The 17,990-nt window shown below is 50.4% G+C and overlaps 1 protein-coding gene across 1 annotated transcript in view; it reads left to right on the forward strand.

The window, feature by feature from the left end:
- The window catches only part of NLRP5 (NLR family, pyrin domain containing 5), a 55,417-nt gene that overhangs the window by 30,605 nt on the left and 6,822 nt on the right, over positions 1-17,990 (forward strand). The window contains exons 8-13 of the mRNA XM_012643004.1: positions 1,175-1,348; positions 5,139-5,309; positions 7,958-8,128; positions 10,156-10,326; positions 12,735-12,905; positions 17,950-17,988. Coding sequence (XP_012498458.1) covers positions 1,175-1,348; positions 5,139-5,309; positions 7,958-8,128; positions 10,156-10,326; positions 12,735-12,905; positions 17,950-17,988 — 897 coding nt within the window. The remainder of the gene's footprint in view (positions 1-1,174; positions 1,349-5,138; positions 5,310-7,957; positions 8,129-10,155; positions 10,327-12,734; positions 12,906-17,949; positions 17,989-17,990) is intronic.

Raw genomic sequence — 17,990 nt, forward strand, 5'->3', positions numbered from 1 at the left:
ACCGTGAGCATGTATGTTTGGAGAACTCTAAAAGTTCTGTCTGAAATTCAACACAGCAAATGATACTGTTTTCCATGTGCTAGCAGATTATTAGTTGGGTCCTGTAACAAACACAGCTGATGACGTATAATGGGTCAGAAACAAGAGAAGCATTTTTTGCCTATGTAAGAAGATGATCTGAGACCAGTGGGGCCGAGGGATGGTCCTATGCCTAGGCTAGCAGGGGTTCTAGTGTTAACACACAGCATCCAGAATCCTGCTGGGTGTTAGAGATTCAGCTCACAAGAGCAGAGAGGTTTATGAGCCTGGGCTGGAGGTAGTTCAAATCACTCACTCAAATTCCCTTCCCATTCTCTTAACTGGCACTTGGTTATGTGACCATTCTCACTGCAAGGCAGACTGGAAAACGTAGTCCAGCTCTGTGTCCCGGAAGAAGCAAAAACAGGCTTGCACCATCAGCCTCTGCCCCACCCAGGCGTGCTTGGTGGGTATTCTAACGTTCCAGTCCTCACAAGCACCACTGAGGTCGGTAGCATCATCAGCCCCATTTTCCAGATGACAAGTTGAGTCACAAAAATATTAACCTACTTGCTTAGTAGAAGATTAAGACTTGAGGGTAGAATTGCTGGCTCATGAGGCAGATCCACACTCAGCTCTTGTAAACACCGCCAGTCACTTCAGAAGGTCATGCCTGTCAGCAAATGCTTGGTGCCTACTCTGTACCAGCGCTACCATAGCTGCTAAAGGTGCAGCTGGAACAAGGCCAGCAGGCCTCTCCCCTCACCGAAATGGCATGTTCTAGGCGGGAAGACGGGCAGTAAACAAGCGTAAATATAAATGGAGCGTTAGCTGATGCTCGCTGCCGTGAATGTAACAATGTTGAATAGAGAGGAGTGGAGCGAGGCAGGGTGGGCACGGTTGAAGGCAATAAGGCCAGCTGACTCCAAAAAGGTGACCGTTGAGAAACCTGAATGTGAAAATGAACCACACGAAGACCCGGGCGAGAGGAAGGGATACTGCTGATGGAGGAACAGCAACTGCTCAGACCCTGAGGCAGGAGCGAGCAGCGTCCGAGGACCAGGAAGATGGCGGGAGCAGCTGGCGTGCACAGCAAGGGGAAGCAGGTTGCTTTGGGCGAGGGCAAGGCTGTGTTTCACGCTGCCTGTCTCTGCAGGTTGGATCTCTGTGCAATAAGCCAGGCCGGTTACCTGATGATCTCCCAAGTCCTTACCACACGGTCCATCAGCCTAAACTACCTCGGCCTAGCAGGGAATAAGGTGACGGACGAGGGTGTGAAGCCTCTCTTCGAGGCCTTGAAGGCCCCACAGTGCACCCTGCAGAAGCTGACGTGAGTCCCACTCCTGTCACCGGGATTGTGTTAACTGAGGTTCCCGAGTCATGAGGGAGGGGAGTTGGCAGGTGTATATGCCCAGGGTGGGAGTCAGGGCCTGCTGGGAGTAAGAAAGACCCAATAAAGCACATCTGTCCTCGCTACTGAACTCTAGATGAATATAAAGCTGGGGGCAGGAGTCAGCCGAATGGAAATCAATCAGTGACCTTCCAAGATAAAGACATCTTGGAGCACGAGGCCGTCGTGTGTGGCCATGTGGGTTAGCAAGTGCTCGACTCCACGATCGGACGGGCTCACCCGCCGGTCACTCAGAGAACTCGATGGCAAAGTTGGGTTCTGCCTGGCAGAGTCCAGACCAGCGCACACTCATTCTGGTCTCGTGGGCGCAGACTGGCCACAAAGGAGGGTCTAAGCAGAGCGTCACCCGGAACCCCGATCGGAAAGCTCCTACCTCCTCCCATGGAGAAGAGGGAGCTGCGGTGGGGACAACCCGGGCGTGTTGTTCTAGCGGAAGTGTTTGCGTGCGGAAACACAAGGGGCGGAAGTTCTGCATCTGTGGCACCTGGCGGTTCGAAAGGATGTTGCTTTCTTACTGATAACCTACCCCACGGAGGGAGATGGGGAAGAAGAAGCAACAATTGCAGCAACCGTTTATGACACCCTCTGTGCTGAGCCAAGTCCAGCCACGCCAGCCTCACTGAGCGCTCAAGACGGCTGTGGCGCAGGCGCTGTTGCCAACCCTGTGGATAGATGAGGGGACAGTTCTGGAGTGAGTCACTCGAGCACAGTGGAACATGATCGGTGGTGCGGCAGGATTCGAAGCAGTGGGTGGTTCAGCGGAGCTGCGCCGTCCGATGTGGCCGCCCGTCACACGTGGCTATCGAAAGTTAAACACCAAGTTCAGTTTCCGGATCATGCTAGACCCACCTGAGGCTAGCGGCTGCCACTCTGGATGGCACAGCTCTGGGCCATCTTTGATCTTGGCCCAACACCAGAGTTTTTGGATCAACTAAAGTGTTCTGAAGAAGGCAGATGTCTCTTTGTTCCAACAGATTGGGTTTTTCTTTAAGTGTACCTTGGAATTTGAATTATTTTTGGTTAGTTTTCTGGCTTTTTAAGTATTTCCTAGTAACTCAAACATTTTTTTTAAGAATATTTCATGGTCCAAAACAAATATGAGGGCCGTCCTGAAAGTATCCAGCCACTGTTAATAGAAGGAGAATGGTTGCGTGGCTGGGTACTTTCCAGACAGCCCTGGTAGCCCTGAGCACTGTTTAGCCCGTGGGCTTCCAGTTCCCATCTTGTTGAATGTGGTCGACGCTTCCCTGTTTAATACTGGAGCCACCAGCCACATGTGGCTGTTTAGACATAAAGGTAAGGAAACGCATAAAATTAAAACTTACTTCATTGCCTTAGCCACATGCCAAGTGCTCAATGGCCTTGTGGCTAGTGGCTGCCATATTGGACAGCATAGATCTAGAACATTCCATCACCACAAGACGTTCTGTTGGAAGCACCGTGTCTGTCAAACTCAGGTTTATAGGTATTTTGGAGCCCGGTAGTTTGGGTCAATAACACATGTGGGGTCTGATAAGGTATGACACCACATTCTTTCAGGGTGGGGGGAGTTCACTCTGTGTTCTTACCACAACAAAACGTGTCATTCACATCATAAACCACGTAAGTGTTTGAAATCCTCTCAAAGCTGCATAACAAACTGTCAAAAGTACCCAGAGTCAGCTCCACAAACTGGGCTAGACCATTCCCTATGCTATTTGGGTCGTTAATGAACACATTTTCGTGCTGTGTTTCTGTTTTCCATCCTTTTTCTATTCTCACCTGTTTGGACCCAGTATCTATATGTTTTTAGTCTCTTCCTTAATTTCTTGAAGCCAGTGCTGAAATCCCAGAGTCGTAGCTTGTTATTCAGCATCCTTGAGCCCCGGGCTCTGCTGAGTGCTCTAATCCCATCAACTCCGACGTCACAAGCAACCTGCCAGGTGCGTCTATGCTCATCCCATCTACGGAGGAGGAAAACCCAGTCCAGAGGGAGGAAGGCTGTTGCCTAAGGTCCCACGGGGAGAAAAAGGCAGAGCTAAAAGGTGAGCTGCGGTGTGATACCCCAGGGACTGAGCTGTCGTCTGGGAGCTTCCTCCCTGACGTCCCCCGGTCCAGGCACAGCTGCTCCCACGCTCCGGAGCGTGCTGTGGCAGGGGCATGTCACATTAGTTCTAAAGTCATAGCAAAAGTTGAAAAACAAGGACAGGTTGAGCATCCCTCATCCGAAAATCTGAAATGCTCCAAAAGATGGCACTTTGAACACTGACATGATGCTCGACGGAAATGCTCACTGGAGCACTTTGGATTTTCAGACGAGGGATGCTCAACTGGTAAATATGATACAAATATTACAAAACCCGAAGAAAAGCCTGAAATCTAAACTGCTTCTGGTCCCAAGCATTTCGGACAAGGGATGCTCAACCGTAGCACAAATTACCGTTTAAAGGATGGGGGTGGCAGTGGGAACCTCACTAGAAGTCAATGTTCCTTTCTCTCCATCCGTCTGACCCAGCCCACGCGTCTTCCTTCGTCAGGAGACGGTGATGCTAAGCGTGTGCTATTTGCAACGTGTTGTCCTCAGTCCTTCACCTGTGTTGGTGCATTTAACTTTGCCGCGGCCCCATGACAGAGGCGCCACTCAAGTTGTTTTCAAGCACTGTAGCTCTGTTTCGTATGCCTAAAGGAGGGAGATGATCAAAGTACGATTGCACGAGTCAGCTGATTGCCACACAAAGAACTTTTTTCCCTTGGGCTCATAACGCTTAAAGGGAGGAGAAGAACGAGAACAAAACCTCCCAGGAATACACTGGATGGACGAGGTGTATTAGCCACATGGCAAGTGAGTTCAAAAATTATTAAAGTCAAGTTGCTCAATTCGGATGTAAGCAGGCCTCTGTGGAAAGTAAAGTCTAATTAAATTTCACGGTGGACATGAGCGGTTCTTGGAGAAATTGGCTCGATTGACACAGTGGAGATCCGTGACGACGTGTGAGGTCCCTGGACACTGGCGTGGGACTCTGGTGTTGGCCGTGAGGCTCCTGAGTCAAACGGTGACACGGTGTGGCCCCGTCACAGCCTGGGCTGTCCTCCTCGGAGAAGTGGCTGACAGTGTAGCCTGCCACGGCCCGAGCTCTCCAAGTCTGGCAAACTCTCAGGTTTATACGTATTTTGAAGTCTGGCAGTCGAGGTCAGTAACTCACATGTGGGATCCGCTGAGGTGTGGTCACGTTCTCGCGGCGGGAGGGATCGTGGGGGAGAGTTCACTCCAAGTTCTTGTTGCAGCAAAACGTCACTCGCGTAGCAAACTATGTAAGTGTTTGGAATCGTTTCAAAGCTACGTGAAAACTTCTTAACGTTCGACAAAACAGACGGAGCTTACGTAAAAGGGTCATGATGTGTTAAATGCCATACTTTTAAATAGGAAAATCACTCATTTTGGCAAAGTCTTCCATCGTAGGCCATGTGGGCGCTAGAAATGGCAGAGAGTAGGTGCACATCACCCACCCGTTTCCCGCTGTGACTGACAGACGTCATCGCCCAGGATACGATTTAGGGTATTTGGGGGCTGAAGCACTGGAGTTGAGTTTGCAGGTTAAAGGCAGACCTGCTGGGACCTTACCATTCATCTGCAAGGACGGGTCAATGTGGGTGATGTTTCTTTCCCCTCCTTGCAGAGGAGGGAGAGGTGAGACTCCCCTCATTTCCCCTCGGGGTTCTCTTCCTGCAGGTTGGAGAGCTGCAGCCTCACAGCTGTGGGCTGCCATGCCCTGGCCTCAGCCCTGGACAGCAACCGGAGCCTGACGCACCTGTGCCTGTCCAGCAACCATTTGGGCATCGAGGGCATGTACATGCTGTGCCAGTCCATAAGGCTGCCCAGCTGCAGTCTGCGGAGGCTGATGTGAGTCGCGCTTGCTTCACTGGGGGCGGCTTCATCACTTTCTAACAAATAGCCTGGTCTTGTGCTCAAAGCACAAACCAGTGGGGAGAGTGGAAATAGTCTTGGAGGGACTTGGTACGTGCTGAACCCTGTCCCGGTGATCATCTCCCAGATCTCATCCTTCTTTGGAAAATTCCACCTCTGCCTTTATGTTTCCTTGTTTGTTTTTCATTTTTGGTTTTTCTTTTTTTCTTTTTTTAAGACAGAGTCTCATTCTGTTGCCCCAGGTAAAATGTCATGGCATCATCATAGCTCACTGCAACCTTCCAACTTCTAGGCTCAAATGATCCTCCTGCCTCACCCTCCTGAGTGGCTGGGATTACAGGGGTGTGTCACCATGCCCGGCTAATTTTTTCTATTTTTGGTAGAGATGGGGTCTCACCCTTGCTCAGGCTGGTCTCAAGTGATCCTCCCGCCTCGGCCTCCCAGAGTGCTAGGATTACAGGCGTGAGCCATCGCGCCCAACCTGCATTTTTTTGTGTTTTCTTACAGTGGGAAGTTGTCATTCAAACAACCGATTCTCGTAATTTGAGGATATTGTGTTCTGTAAGGTCACCCCAGAAATTAGCCAAACACGGAATTAACCAACACTGAGCCATTGCCTTGGGGCAATGTGGGGTTAGGTTTCTGGGAGCCTCTGGTCACGTTGTCATTGACTGATCAAAGACTTCACCTTGGTTTGCCTGTTTCTGTACAGAGGCACCTTATTTAATACATATCGTTGATTCGTGAACAGTGAGCTCCAACCAGCAGCGCCTCAGCTCGTGCCTGAATGGAGCGTATCTGACACGTGCAGGGGATGTCATGACCAGACAGCACTGCGGCACTATGCTTGGGGCTGTTTTAAATAGCAAAATCACCATAAAGCACAAAAAATCAACAAATGCAGCACTAAACACCCCTCAGAAAGGACACGTGTTCACAGCGTGCGAGCCGAAACAAGTTCAGCCTCAACTGGAACACGTGAGACTGGCGACTCTGCCTGCACTCGGGCATGTCAGAAGGGCCGGGAGAGCCGCCGGTGGGGATTTTGGGGGTTACCAATAAATTTTAGCAAGTAGGAAAACTCCCGCCTACAGAGTCTGTGAACAATGAGGATTGAAAGTATTTACTAAGCACCTGCTGTGGGCAAACACTCAGCTGCTAGCGTCACGGGGGAGAAAGACTGATACGGTTCCTGTTTCTATGTAGTTTAAACCCTGGTGTGGGAGGGATAATAAATGAGACTTTCAGGTGGCAGTGGTGGCCCAGGCCAAAGCCACAGTCACAGAGACTGTTGTGTGACTCCAAGGAGCACCAACCCCACACACAGACTGACGTGAACCATGTCCTCTTGCTATTGTGAAACAAGGTGCCCACGTAGCTCCTTTAAAAACTGCCGCCTTATGCTGCCAAATTACTCTTTTATCATAAATCTTTGGTTTGTGAGAATGAGAGATTTTTGTTCCTGTTCAATACAATTTTCCCTCTTTATCTGTAGGGGGTTGATTCCACCAATAACGGCCTCCCTCCACGGATGCTCACGTCCCTTGTGTGAAATGTTTGCACGTGACCTACGCACATCCTCCCGTGTACTTTGAATCATCTCTAGATTGCCGCTAATACCTAGTGAATGTCAATGCTATGTAAATGGCTATACTATGCTTTTATTTGTATTATTCTTTATTGTTATATTTTTGGGGTTTTTTAAAAAATATTTTTGATGTACAATTGGTTGAATCTGCAGATGCAGAGGGCCAGCTATACCGTCTGCTCACTCTGCCTTGGGGTCACTTCACTTTATTGACCAGTTTGTCTACAATAACTTCATATGAGCAAAAAATACTTGTGTTAATGCTGTACGTGTAGCCAGAAATTCTGTTAAAGACCATTACCTGAACGTGTGTGGCTGCCTACCGAGGAGCTCCAAGGTCCCCCAGGGGAGGGAGGACAGGGAGATGCTGAGTTTTTATGGGTAGAATAGTGACCCACCCCCAAAACATGTCCATGTCCCGATCCCTGGAACCTGTAACTATGACCTTACATGGCAAAAGGGACTTTGTGGATGTGGTTAAGCATCCTGAGGTGGGGACATTACCCTGGTGGATTTTCTGGGTGGCCCCAAGGCGGTCACTGTGTCCTTCTAAGGAAAGGAAAGTGGCAGGGGACGCAACGATGGAGCTTAGGGTGGGGCCCCTGCTGGCTGGGGGCCAGGTGTCAGGCTGCAGGTGCCTCTAGAGGCTGGAGAAGGCAGGAAACAGCTCCCTCCAGCCCCCAGGAGGAAGGCAGCCCTGTGACGCCTTGACTGACCTCTGACCTCCAGAACAGTAAGATAACAAATACGTGCTGTAAGCAACTGAGTTTGTGGTCATTTGTTGTAGCAGCCTTAGGAACTACGTTGAGTATGAAAACAAAAGGTCCGAGGACATTGATGGGCATCCAGCCCGAGCGTCACGCCAGTCACTGCCAGGCGCTTTGTGATCATCCCATCGTCTAAGCCCACAGCACTTTAAACACACATATGACTCCTCCCTGCATGGGAGCAGCTGGGTCGGGAGAAGTCAAGCAGTTTTCCCAGGGTCACGCTGGGGAACTAGCGTCACCCTCTCCTTCCCCTGTGTGCCCCACAGACTAAACCAGTGTGGCGTCAACGTCGACACCTGTGATTTCCTTGTGATAGCGATGATGGGCAACACACTCCTGACACACCTGAGTCTGAACTGGAACCCACTGCAGGACGAGGGCGTGAACCTTCTGTGCAAGGTCATGCTGAAAACGTGGTGTCAGCTGCAGGACCTGGAGTGAGTTCCCCGCGGGGGCTGGGGGTGAGGCTTCCTCATTGGGGCCTGGGGGTCCTGGAAGGTCACTAGAATGGAACCAAAAGCTAGTCCCAGGGTCCGTGGGTGGTGATGTGCCAGGGGATGCTCTAGGTGAGCTGATGTGTCGACGTTGCCACAGCTGTGGGAAGGGCAGAGAAAACACTCGGGAATCGGGAGTTCCGAACCACCCTTCGTACCTAAACCTGCTGGTTTTCAGAGGAGGTTGTCGTGCCTGCAGTTAAACTCCAGCTGCTCCTCTGCATGTGGAACAGGGAGCACTTGTCTCTCTCTTAACCTCTTTCCCTCTGGGGCTCAAATTTCTTCACCCCTCTTTGGAATGTGTCTGTTTGATAGGTGTGTTCTGTCCTTAACGCAGACCGTAGAAAAGCTGAAAGATCTCAATGAGCAGGGGTATGTCTGTAGCCTCACAGTCATCGTTGTTTGTAGTTTGGGTGTCTCCTGGGGTTTTTTCCTGGATGAATACATGCATTTAATGTTTTACAAAGAAGGAATCACAGTAGCTGGCAGGCAGTTCATTCTTGTTGTGCGGCAGGCACAGAACTGTAAATAGTTCGTGTCTAATCTCCTGTAGTCACCCCACCGCCAATTGCATCTAGCGGAGAACCAGAACTCCCAAAGAACCAAAACCTTGGCTTCGATACCACATTCCGTCTCTGACAATATGCAGATTATAGTAAATGAAACACGGATGGTATTCTATGTAACGGTGTTTCGTGACATCAAACATCCCCAGCCGGACACTTGGCATATGTCCAGTGTTTTAGTCACAAGCACTTTATCTCTCTTTGTGCACTTGGTACTATTCTTACCAATGACAAAGGTAGACTCAATGGACCAAAGCATGGGGCCATTTTGAGATCGCTCCCTTCCCAGTGGTAAAGGAGTTGAATGTAGATCACAGTTCACAGACTTCCGAATGCCCCCAAGTACGGATTCCCCTATTTGTTTTAATTAAACTGGTATTTCCAGCCCCACTTCCGCAAGGTGTAGAGACAATCTCAGTCAGTTAGAGATGTCCTTTCTTTGGGGTTGCATTTAAATGTGAGATTATCTGGTTCCTCAGGAAAGGGATGAGAGTGGAGGGTAGGGGAAATGTTGGGTGTGATTGACAGTATCCTTGGAAAAAGAAACGAGTACACCAGAGTTTGTCTTCCACCTGGAGTCTGCGTCAGGATCTCCAGGATGACGTAGGAAGAGAGAAACAAAGTACGCATGTATAGAGACTGGCAGGGCCCTGAGGGGGAGAGAAGGTAATAGAAGTTACTGAAACACGGGTAGGGTCTGGGGTCAGATGCGGAGCGAGTCCTGTGCTTCTCTTCCCAGGCAGAGCGTCGTCATTCCTCCAAGCTAGCATCAGAGACTAGGTCATCCCCAGGGTCTCCAGGTGAGAACCCTCACGACGGAGCCCCTCACGCCTCTCAGCCCCAAGGGCGTCGTTCTACTCCTAGCACACGAAAAGCGTGGGAATGTGGGGCTCTGAGACTGTCTCAGTCACCTCTACTCAGATAAACCATCCAGCCATCATCGTGGGGGCCATTTCCACCCGAGTGGATGTGGGAATAGAAGCACGAGACTCCCCGCTTTCAGGTCCCAGACCCCACCTGTGTTTCCATGACTCCTGTTGCCTTCTGTCTCCCGTCGGTGCTCTGCCCCTTTGCCAGGGGCTCTGCTGACATCTACTCGCTCACGCTTCGTTTCTCTCTTCCTCCCCCGTCATGGAGACCTTGAAGCAAACTCCAGGCAAGAGACAAACTCTGGTGTGCTCCTTTTTCCAAAGGTACCATCAGTCACAACCAACATTTCCCCCACCCTCCACCACCACCTCTCTCCTGACCCGACAGATACCACACAGTTTAGGACACTCACAGGAAGGGACAGAGATGTCCCTTGTCAGGAAGGACTACAGGGAACCCTGTTAATGGTCCTGAGCATTATCCCACCATAGCACTTTGCTCAGAAGACAGATGACACTCCCCTGTGTCTTGCAGGTTGGTGGGGTGCCACCTCACCGCTGCTTGCTGCACAAATCTGTCCTCTGTGATCACGAGAAGCAAACACCTGAAGAGCTTGGACCTTGCCTCCAATGCCGTGGGTGACAGTGGGGTTGCGGTGCTCTGCGAGGGACTGAAGCACGAGAAGGGCTCTCTGAGGAGACTCGGGTAACCCCCTGGATCACCCCTGTGAGGGCTGGGCTTGGAGGAAGTGGGGGCCCAAGCGTGAAGCTGCTTGGACAAGGTCGATGTTCTCACGACTCCCTCAAGTTAGACAGGACGTACCCTTGGCGGAGTCAGATCTGGGTATCGATTCCAGCTCCACACCCACGTATGAGATGAATGAAACAGCAAGTGCTTGGGCGGGAGCAAGATCTGGAGGTAGAAAGCCCTTAAGTGCTCACTGCACAACCCTGTGTGCTGGGCATGGTGCTAAATGGTGTGTGGCATCGTGACAGGTACGGTCCAGTGAGGAAGGTGGGCAAAAGCAGGTGGTCACACTGGTGGTTCTCAGAAGTGTACTAAGCATCAGAATCACCCGGGGCTCCAATACGATGGGCTGTGGCTCAGCCACAAAAAGGAATGAAGCGTGACACACGCTACAACATGGATGTGATGCTAAGGGGAAGAAGCCAGACACGAAGAGCCACATAGTGTGAGATTCCGTTTGTATGAAAACATCCGGAATAGTCCAGTCCATGGACAGTAGATGAGGGGCCGCCAGGGGCAGAGGAGGGACTGCTTAATGGGTACAGTGTTTCCTTTTGGGGCAACAAAATGTTCTGTAACTAGATAGAGGCGGCGGTTGCGCAGCGCCGTGAACTACTCCAGAAGGTAACGTTAGCTGCCACGTGCCGAGTGCTGACCATGTGCCAGCGTCGTACGTACGTGGCGCATAAACCTCCGAGACACTAGGGAAGGTTGTGTTCCTATTTTGTTGGGCAAAGGGCTTGATCTGCCAACCCGTTTCCTTCTCTAAGTCACACATCATTCAAGCCTGTTGCCACCGTCTTTGTCCCCTCCACATCTCTGTGTGTAATCCTGTCCCATCCCTAGCTTTTGTTCTATTTCTTTCACTTCCATGTTCTATCATCTTTATCAGTCTTATAAGTGCTGTGTGTCTCTCAGCTTTCTGTGCCTGACTGTGTCCACCTGCAAACCCTCCAAGCTCTGGTGAACCTGGTTCCTCTGCCCCCTCGTAGGTTGCTGAGAGTGGCAGGAGCAAAAACAACACAAGTGTGGGTTGGTCATATGCTGTCAGTGGTTGCTGATGTCAGTCTGTTTCCCCAGTATTAGGTTTTTCTGCTCCACTTGTTGCCCTACTCCGTGAAACAATGATTTCGAACCAGCTGCATCCTCTGGAGACATTTGGGGCCCCCCTTGTTCTTCCTGGTACTTAACGAATTACCCTACCCCTTTGAGTAAGTCTGAAGCCATTTACCAGGAAGCCCTACACTTTCTGTCGAGAAGCCGACTGTTACCTGCACCAGCATGCCCCGCCTTCTGTAACGAGGAGGAAAGCATCCCTGCGGTCATAAATGTCACCCCCACTGGGAATCTCACGGTCACCTGTCTGTGCAGCACCTTATACCATCGTTGGTTTACCTACCCCTTGCTGAGATCCTCAGCCCTCCCTACCAGATATTTTCTGTCTTTATAAATATTTAGATGTTATTTTAGAAGCAAAACCCAAAAGAAAGAAAGCAAGCCTTCATTTGATCCCATTGTGTAGTCTAGCTGTAGGCGGCTGGAACGAATTGAGCTGTGTCTCACCAGCTGCTTACTCTATTGTGAGAATTGCAAAATGCACAGTCCTGAACAATTAAGACACTTAAAACCTATACATCCACCACCTAGTTTACATAATCATTGGTATTTTTTCTCTCTGGTGAACTATTTCACAGCAAGTTATGTATTTTTGACATTCTGCCCTGAAAATATCTCCACACGCATCTCCAAAAATAGAACACTCTTCTACAATACCATTATTGCATGTAATGATGTTCCTTGGCTTTCCGTTGCTCTTCAGATAAAACCCTAAATCCTTACTACAGCCTTAAAATGTCCAACCTCATTCCATACCACTGTCTCGGACTGTGCTCTGGCCGTCCGGTCGGCTGTTTCTCCAAGACACCCCCCGTTCCCTCCACAGCCTGATGTGGGTGCAGTTTCTTGGGTCAGTGTACACAGTGATACATCCTCCCTTCTCGTAGCCTACTTCTCCTCATCTTTGATTTTTAGAAACAAAGTCACTGTCTCAGCAAGTCTTTCCCCCCACGTTCCTTGTTACATTCCTTTGTTACAAGCCTTTATCTTTCATTCTTTCCACAACTATGATTTGAGTCATCCAGCTCTCAAAGTGAGAACCAAGAGTAGTGGCATCACCTGGGAATGCATTAGGAATGCAAATATTTGAGTCCCTCCCCGGAAATTACGAAACCAGAAACTCTGGTGATAGAGCCCACCACTTTTTTTTCTTTTAATTTTTTTAAACATCGAGGTGAAATTCTTTTGGGTTGAATGAAGGCGCCATTGTTGCTCTTCAGGGTTATTTCCTGGGTGTCTTGACCCTGCAGGTTGCAGGCATGTGGATTGACCTCCAATTGCTGCGAGGTGCTCTCCTCCACCCTCTCCTGCAACCAGAGCCTGACCAGTCTGAACTTGGTGCAGAACAGCTTCAGTCCCGAAGGAATGGTGAAGCTGTGCTCAGCCTTTGCACATCCCCTCTGTAGTCTACAGGTCATTGGGTAAGTCCCAGGCAACTGTCCTTGGAGATACAAACCTTCTCTTATGGTCATGTTAGTTGGTGGAGAAGCGGTTTATGAGAACAGTTGAGAGTGTGGCTTTGCAACCAGATCTTTGTACAACCAATGAGTGCCCACCATGCTCTGAACACTGCTGGGTGCTGGAGAAACCAGGATTTGGGAGATAGAGGCAGGGTGCCTGATATCATGGAGCTTGCTTTTTTGGGTGGGTTGTGGGGGTGGAGAGATAAGAAGTGAAAGTAACCAGGTGTTCACAGACAAATGAATAAACAGAAGGTAGTATATGCCTATAATGGAATTTTATTCAGCCTTAAAAAGAAAGGAAATTCTGACATACGCTGCAATACATATGATCTTTTAGGTTCATTATGCCAAACGAAATAAGCCAGTCATAAAAAGACAAATGCTGTGTGATTCCATGTGTATGAGGTACCTAGAATAGTCAAATTCATAGAGACAGAAAGTAGAATGGTAGTTTCCAGGGGACAAGGGGAGGGATTGGGGAGTCATTGTTTAATGGGTGCAGAGTTTTTGTTTCACAGATGAAAGGAGTTCTGAAGACGGATGGTGGTGATGGCTGCACAATGTGACAGTAATTAACGCTACTGAACTATGCCCTTGAAAACGGTTAATGGCCAGGGGCGGTGGCTCACGCCTGTCACCTCAACACTCTGGGAGGCCAAGGCGGGAGGATCGCTTGAGCCCAGGAGTTCATAGACCAGCCTGGGCAACATACCAAGACCCTGTCTCTATAAAAAATTTAAAAATTGGCCAGGTGTGCTGGCATGTGCCTGTAGTCCCAGCTGCTCAGGAGGCTGAGAGAGGGGGGTACCCTTGGGCCCAGGAATTCAAAGTTATAATGAACTATGATTGCCAGCCTGGGACGTAAAAAGAGACCCTGTCTCAAAAAAAATGGTTAAGATAGTCAATTTTATGTTATATATTTTATCACAATGAAAAACTTACATTTAGGATGACTACAGGTGGTAAGTACTAAGAAAGAAACTAAATAGTATGAGGGAGTGATCAGTACAGGATGGATTTAGACTACGTGGTCAAAAGTTCTCACTACAAAACAGGTGTTTGAGCTGAGTCCTCAAGAGCAGAGGCAGCTGCGTGAAGATGAGGCAGGCCCCTTTCTAGCTGAGAGATTCAAGAGCAAAGATGCCCAGAGCAGCAGGCCTGGAGTGAGGGAAGGAGCAGGGACAAAAGACGAGGTTGGTGAGACACTTACCATGTGACCTGGCAATTCCACACTTACGCAGATGTCAGAAGAACCATAAAGAGACAGTCGAGTACAAATGTGTATGTGTGCACAGAAGTGCAACTCACAATAGCCAAAAAGTGAGAACAGGCTGCGCTCCCATTGGAGGGGCGAACGAATGGGCAAAGCGTGGTCTGTCCATACAGGGCGCACCATTCAGCCGTGGGACAGGACCACGTGCGGATACAGGCTGCAGTGCGGATGGACCAGGCGCGGAGGCTACACACTGTGTGACTCCATTTCTGTGAAACATCCAGAGCAGGCAAATCCGTAGGCCGGCTGGAGAGTGGGAAGGGAAGTGAAAAACAGCTGTTTCGTGGGTGCAGGGTTTCCTTGTGGGAAGATGAGAATGTTTGGGAACTAGATAGAGGGGGTGGTTGTACAACATGTCATGTAGTGAATGTAAGAAATGTCGTTGAAATGTTCACTTTAAAATGGTTCAGTTGACATGATGTGAATTTCACCTCAGTAACATGGTGTAATGTTTACCACAGATGCCCGTGTTCTCTCTACCTTCTAAGAAGCAGGTGATTTTCTTTCCCCTCAATACCCCTCACCCCATAAAGACTACAGATGTCAGATTTTCTAGCACTATCTTCCAATCCGAGCCAACTTCCGTCTAAGTGGAGTAAAAGGTGGCATGACAGGACTGTGGGACGTGTACCTGAGTTCAGATCCCAGCTCTGCTGCTCACTCGTCCTGGGCACAAGAGGAAGCCATCCCAGTGACCAAGAGAAGTGAGAGTATTTGTTCCTCTTCTCTTCCCCTTGGTACAGGGATTTGCCTCAGAGAGACTTGAGTGATTCCCCACAAAGCCATATTAATATATGGGCAACCGTCACCCTCCAGGATTCTTTTGATCCACGAGCCAGGTCCTGGGGATGCAGTGACAAAAACAATCTCACGGAAAGTATGATCTAGCAAAGGACTTAGACACACTTCAAGTTACACGGAGACCAAGGCTACGAAGGGAAAGTATTGGGCATGATTTGGGAACACAGAACAGCAAGCCTAGTGTGGTCTGGAGGTTCTAGGGCTCCTTGGAAGACGGGGCATTTTAAGTGGAGACTTCACTATCTGGGGGTTTTAACCATCTGTGAATAAAGACCTGAGATGAATTTGCCCTTTGGTTTCTTGCCCTGGGACGGTGTGTCTGGAACCAAGTTGCGAGAGAGGCGGTCAAGGAGACGTAGGCAGGGGCTGGTGATGCCTATGGGCGGGGCTAGAGTAAAACCCACAACGTGGTGGGAAGTTGTCACATGGTTTAGTTACTAAGCGCTGACTCTGGCTACCTGTGGAGAGTGACCTGCAGCATTAAAAGCAAGTGGACCTGGGAAGATGCTGTTGCCATAACCCAGGGGAGGGGTGGTGCTGGCCTGAGCTGAGGACAGTGGCGGCAGCTGTGGAGGGGGAGGGTGACGGGTGGGACTGGGCAGGCTGGGTGCGGCAGTCTGGCCATCAGTGAGCGTCAGGAGACCGCACGTGGGTGCCTGATGTGAGCAGGTGGAGGACGGAGGTGCTAGTTGCCGAAATGGAAGATGCAGGAGAGGCAGGTGTTAGGCTTTATATGGCTCAAAAGTGAATTTGGAAAAGTATGAGATGTCTACTCATCCAAGAAGAGGTTTTCAAGTGGCTAAGTTATAATTCCTCGTGTATACAGCTCTGCTCAGGGTCCAAGCTAGAGATACAATTTTCGGCGCCATTGGCATAAAGGGACAGGCTTTTAAAGTCGTTGGTCATGTTTAAAGCCATTGGTCGTGATCCCTAGGAAGGGATTATTGGTGAGACTGAACCCCCAGAAGTTCAGGGTTGAGGGGCCATGCAAGACAGTGGTCAGCTCTGGACCCACGCTGGCGGCTGGGATCTTGTCTTACTTTCTCATTCTGTGTCTCCACTTTATTATCTGTGCTATGGGGCACATCTCCTAGGGTGGTCACGAGAACTTAAGAAGTTGGCACATGGAGGCGTTTGGGCAGTGCCTAGAACACGCCAAACACTACGGTGCTGTCTCTGGTTGTCGGAAGGTGAGAAGGAGAAGCGGCAGCAGGGCGAGGAGCAGCAGCAGGACGCGAGGGAGAGAACCAGTGGGATGTGGCACCACAAGCTGAGAGAAGACAGGGAGCGCCACGCCTGCTGCTGCTGAGCGGTGGCATGAGATGAGAAGGGCACCGCTGACTGTGGTGACTCGGGGCTCGGTGACCTTGTGGAGTGGTCCCAGCAGAGTGTGACTAGCAGAGGTCAGGCTGGGGAGGACTGAAGAATGGAAGAGGACGTTGAAAGGTCGTGTGTGAGCGATCTGAGAAAAGTTCTGCACAGGAGGAGAGAGAAGGAACTGGGAAGGGCTGGAGGCTGAGGAGGCTCAAGTCAAGAGGCTTCTGTTGAGACGGTGTCAGAACATGCCCGGCACCGAGGGGCAAGGTCCACTGCATGAGAGGCGGGGGCCGCCGTGCTGAACAGCTCTGGGCTGGGGGGTTCGCAGGAAGTGAATCAGGACTGTCCTTTAAGAATAGGGGGTTTCCTTCGTGAGAGAACCATGGTTCCTCGACGGGTTTCCGCGTTAGAGGGTAGACAAGGTACTTGTCATTTAGCACCTCGTATTCAGAGTTAAAATACAGGTTAAGGGCACCCTCGGGAGCGAAGACATGCGGTTATAACTGGAGGAATTATTACGAGACGTGGCCAGGGAATTAGAAGGCTGGCGGCATCGGCGCCCGTTCGAGGTTGCTCATGGCACGTTTATGTCGATAGCAGTTTTCTCGGTCAAGTAACTGTCTTGTCCAGTGTGGTCAGCTTGCGGCGGTCAAGTTCACCCAGGGTTCAAGTTTTGGCACGTGGGTGTAGCCAGGAAGGCCCTAGCGTGGCTGTGGTGGACCCTGGGGTCCGAGGCGGGCAGGAGGAAAGGGGAGATGGACTGGGGAACGCGGCATGATGGATTTGGAGATCGTGACGTGGTCCAAGGACTTACAGTGATCAGCTGCGCCGCGAAGGTAGCACGCTGAGCTGAAAGCGCATGTTTGAAGCAGCGTCTCCAGCAGCGGCGCGGCCTTCAGCAGGGCCCGGCGGTAACCACAGCCTCGGAAGTCGAAGTGGGGCAGAGTCAGTCCTGGGTTTTCCTAACTGACATTTAATGGGCCTGTTTCCCCATCTGTACAATGAGTGTGATCCTGTGTATCTATTTAAACACCCGTTTCTTTCTCCTCCTCTAGGACGTGAGCTTGGTGAAGTTGGAGACTTGGCCTCGTCTGCCACTGTGCAGTGAGCCCTCCCTTAACGTCGGGGACAGGTTCTTGGAAACTGCAACTTTAAGCAAAACCACATATAACAAAACCGATTTTTTTCTCTCATGACAAAACAACTCCAAGGAAACACTGTTGGGGAACCCGCTGTGTGTCGTTTTGCTTATAGTCGCAGTTCCCAAGAACACGTCAACAGTGTTAAGTAAGGACCTACTGTACCCCCAAACCTGTAACAGGACCGGGAATGATGTCGACTCTCTAGAAGGAACTCGTGGGCGGACTGAGTAACCTCGCCGCCTGCTGAGCCGGTTGTGAGGAGCGAATGCCCGTGAGAGCTCAATGGGGTATCTGACGCGTCTGGGAGTGCTTTGCACTGGGATTTGCTTTTACTCTATTGGGAATGCGCTGCCGCCCCGTAAAAGTACAATAAAAGGTTTGAGACCCTTGGCGGGGTCTCCAGGAACATAGAGAAAGAGGAGTCCAAAGCGAAGTCGCGGAGTAACGCGCCACCTTCCTCCCTCCCCAGGCTGTGGAAGTGCCAGTACCCCGTGCAAGTGCAGAAGCTGC

The sequence above is a fragment of the Propithecus coquereli genome, unplaced genomic scaffold (genome assembly GCF_000956105.1).
Source record: "Propithecus coquereli isolate 6110/MARCELLA unplaced genomic scaffold, Pcoq_1.0 Scaffold193, whole genome shotgun sequence".
In the NCBI taxonomy this organism is placed as follows: domain Eukaryota; kingdom Metazoa; phylum Chordata; class Mammalia; order Primates; family Indriidae; genus Propithecus; species Propithecus coquereli.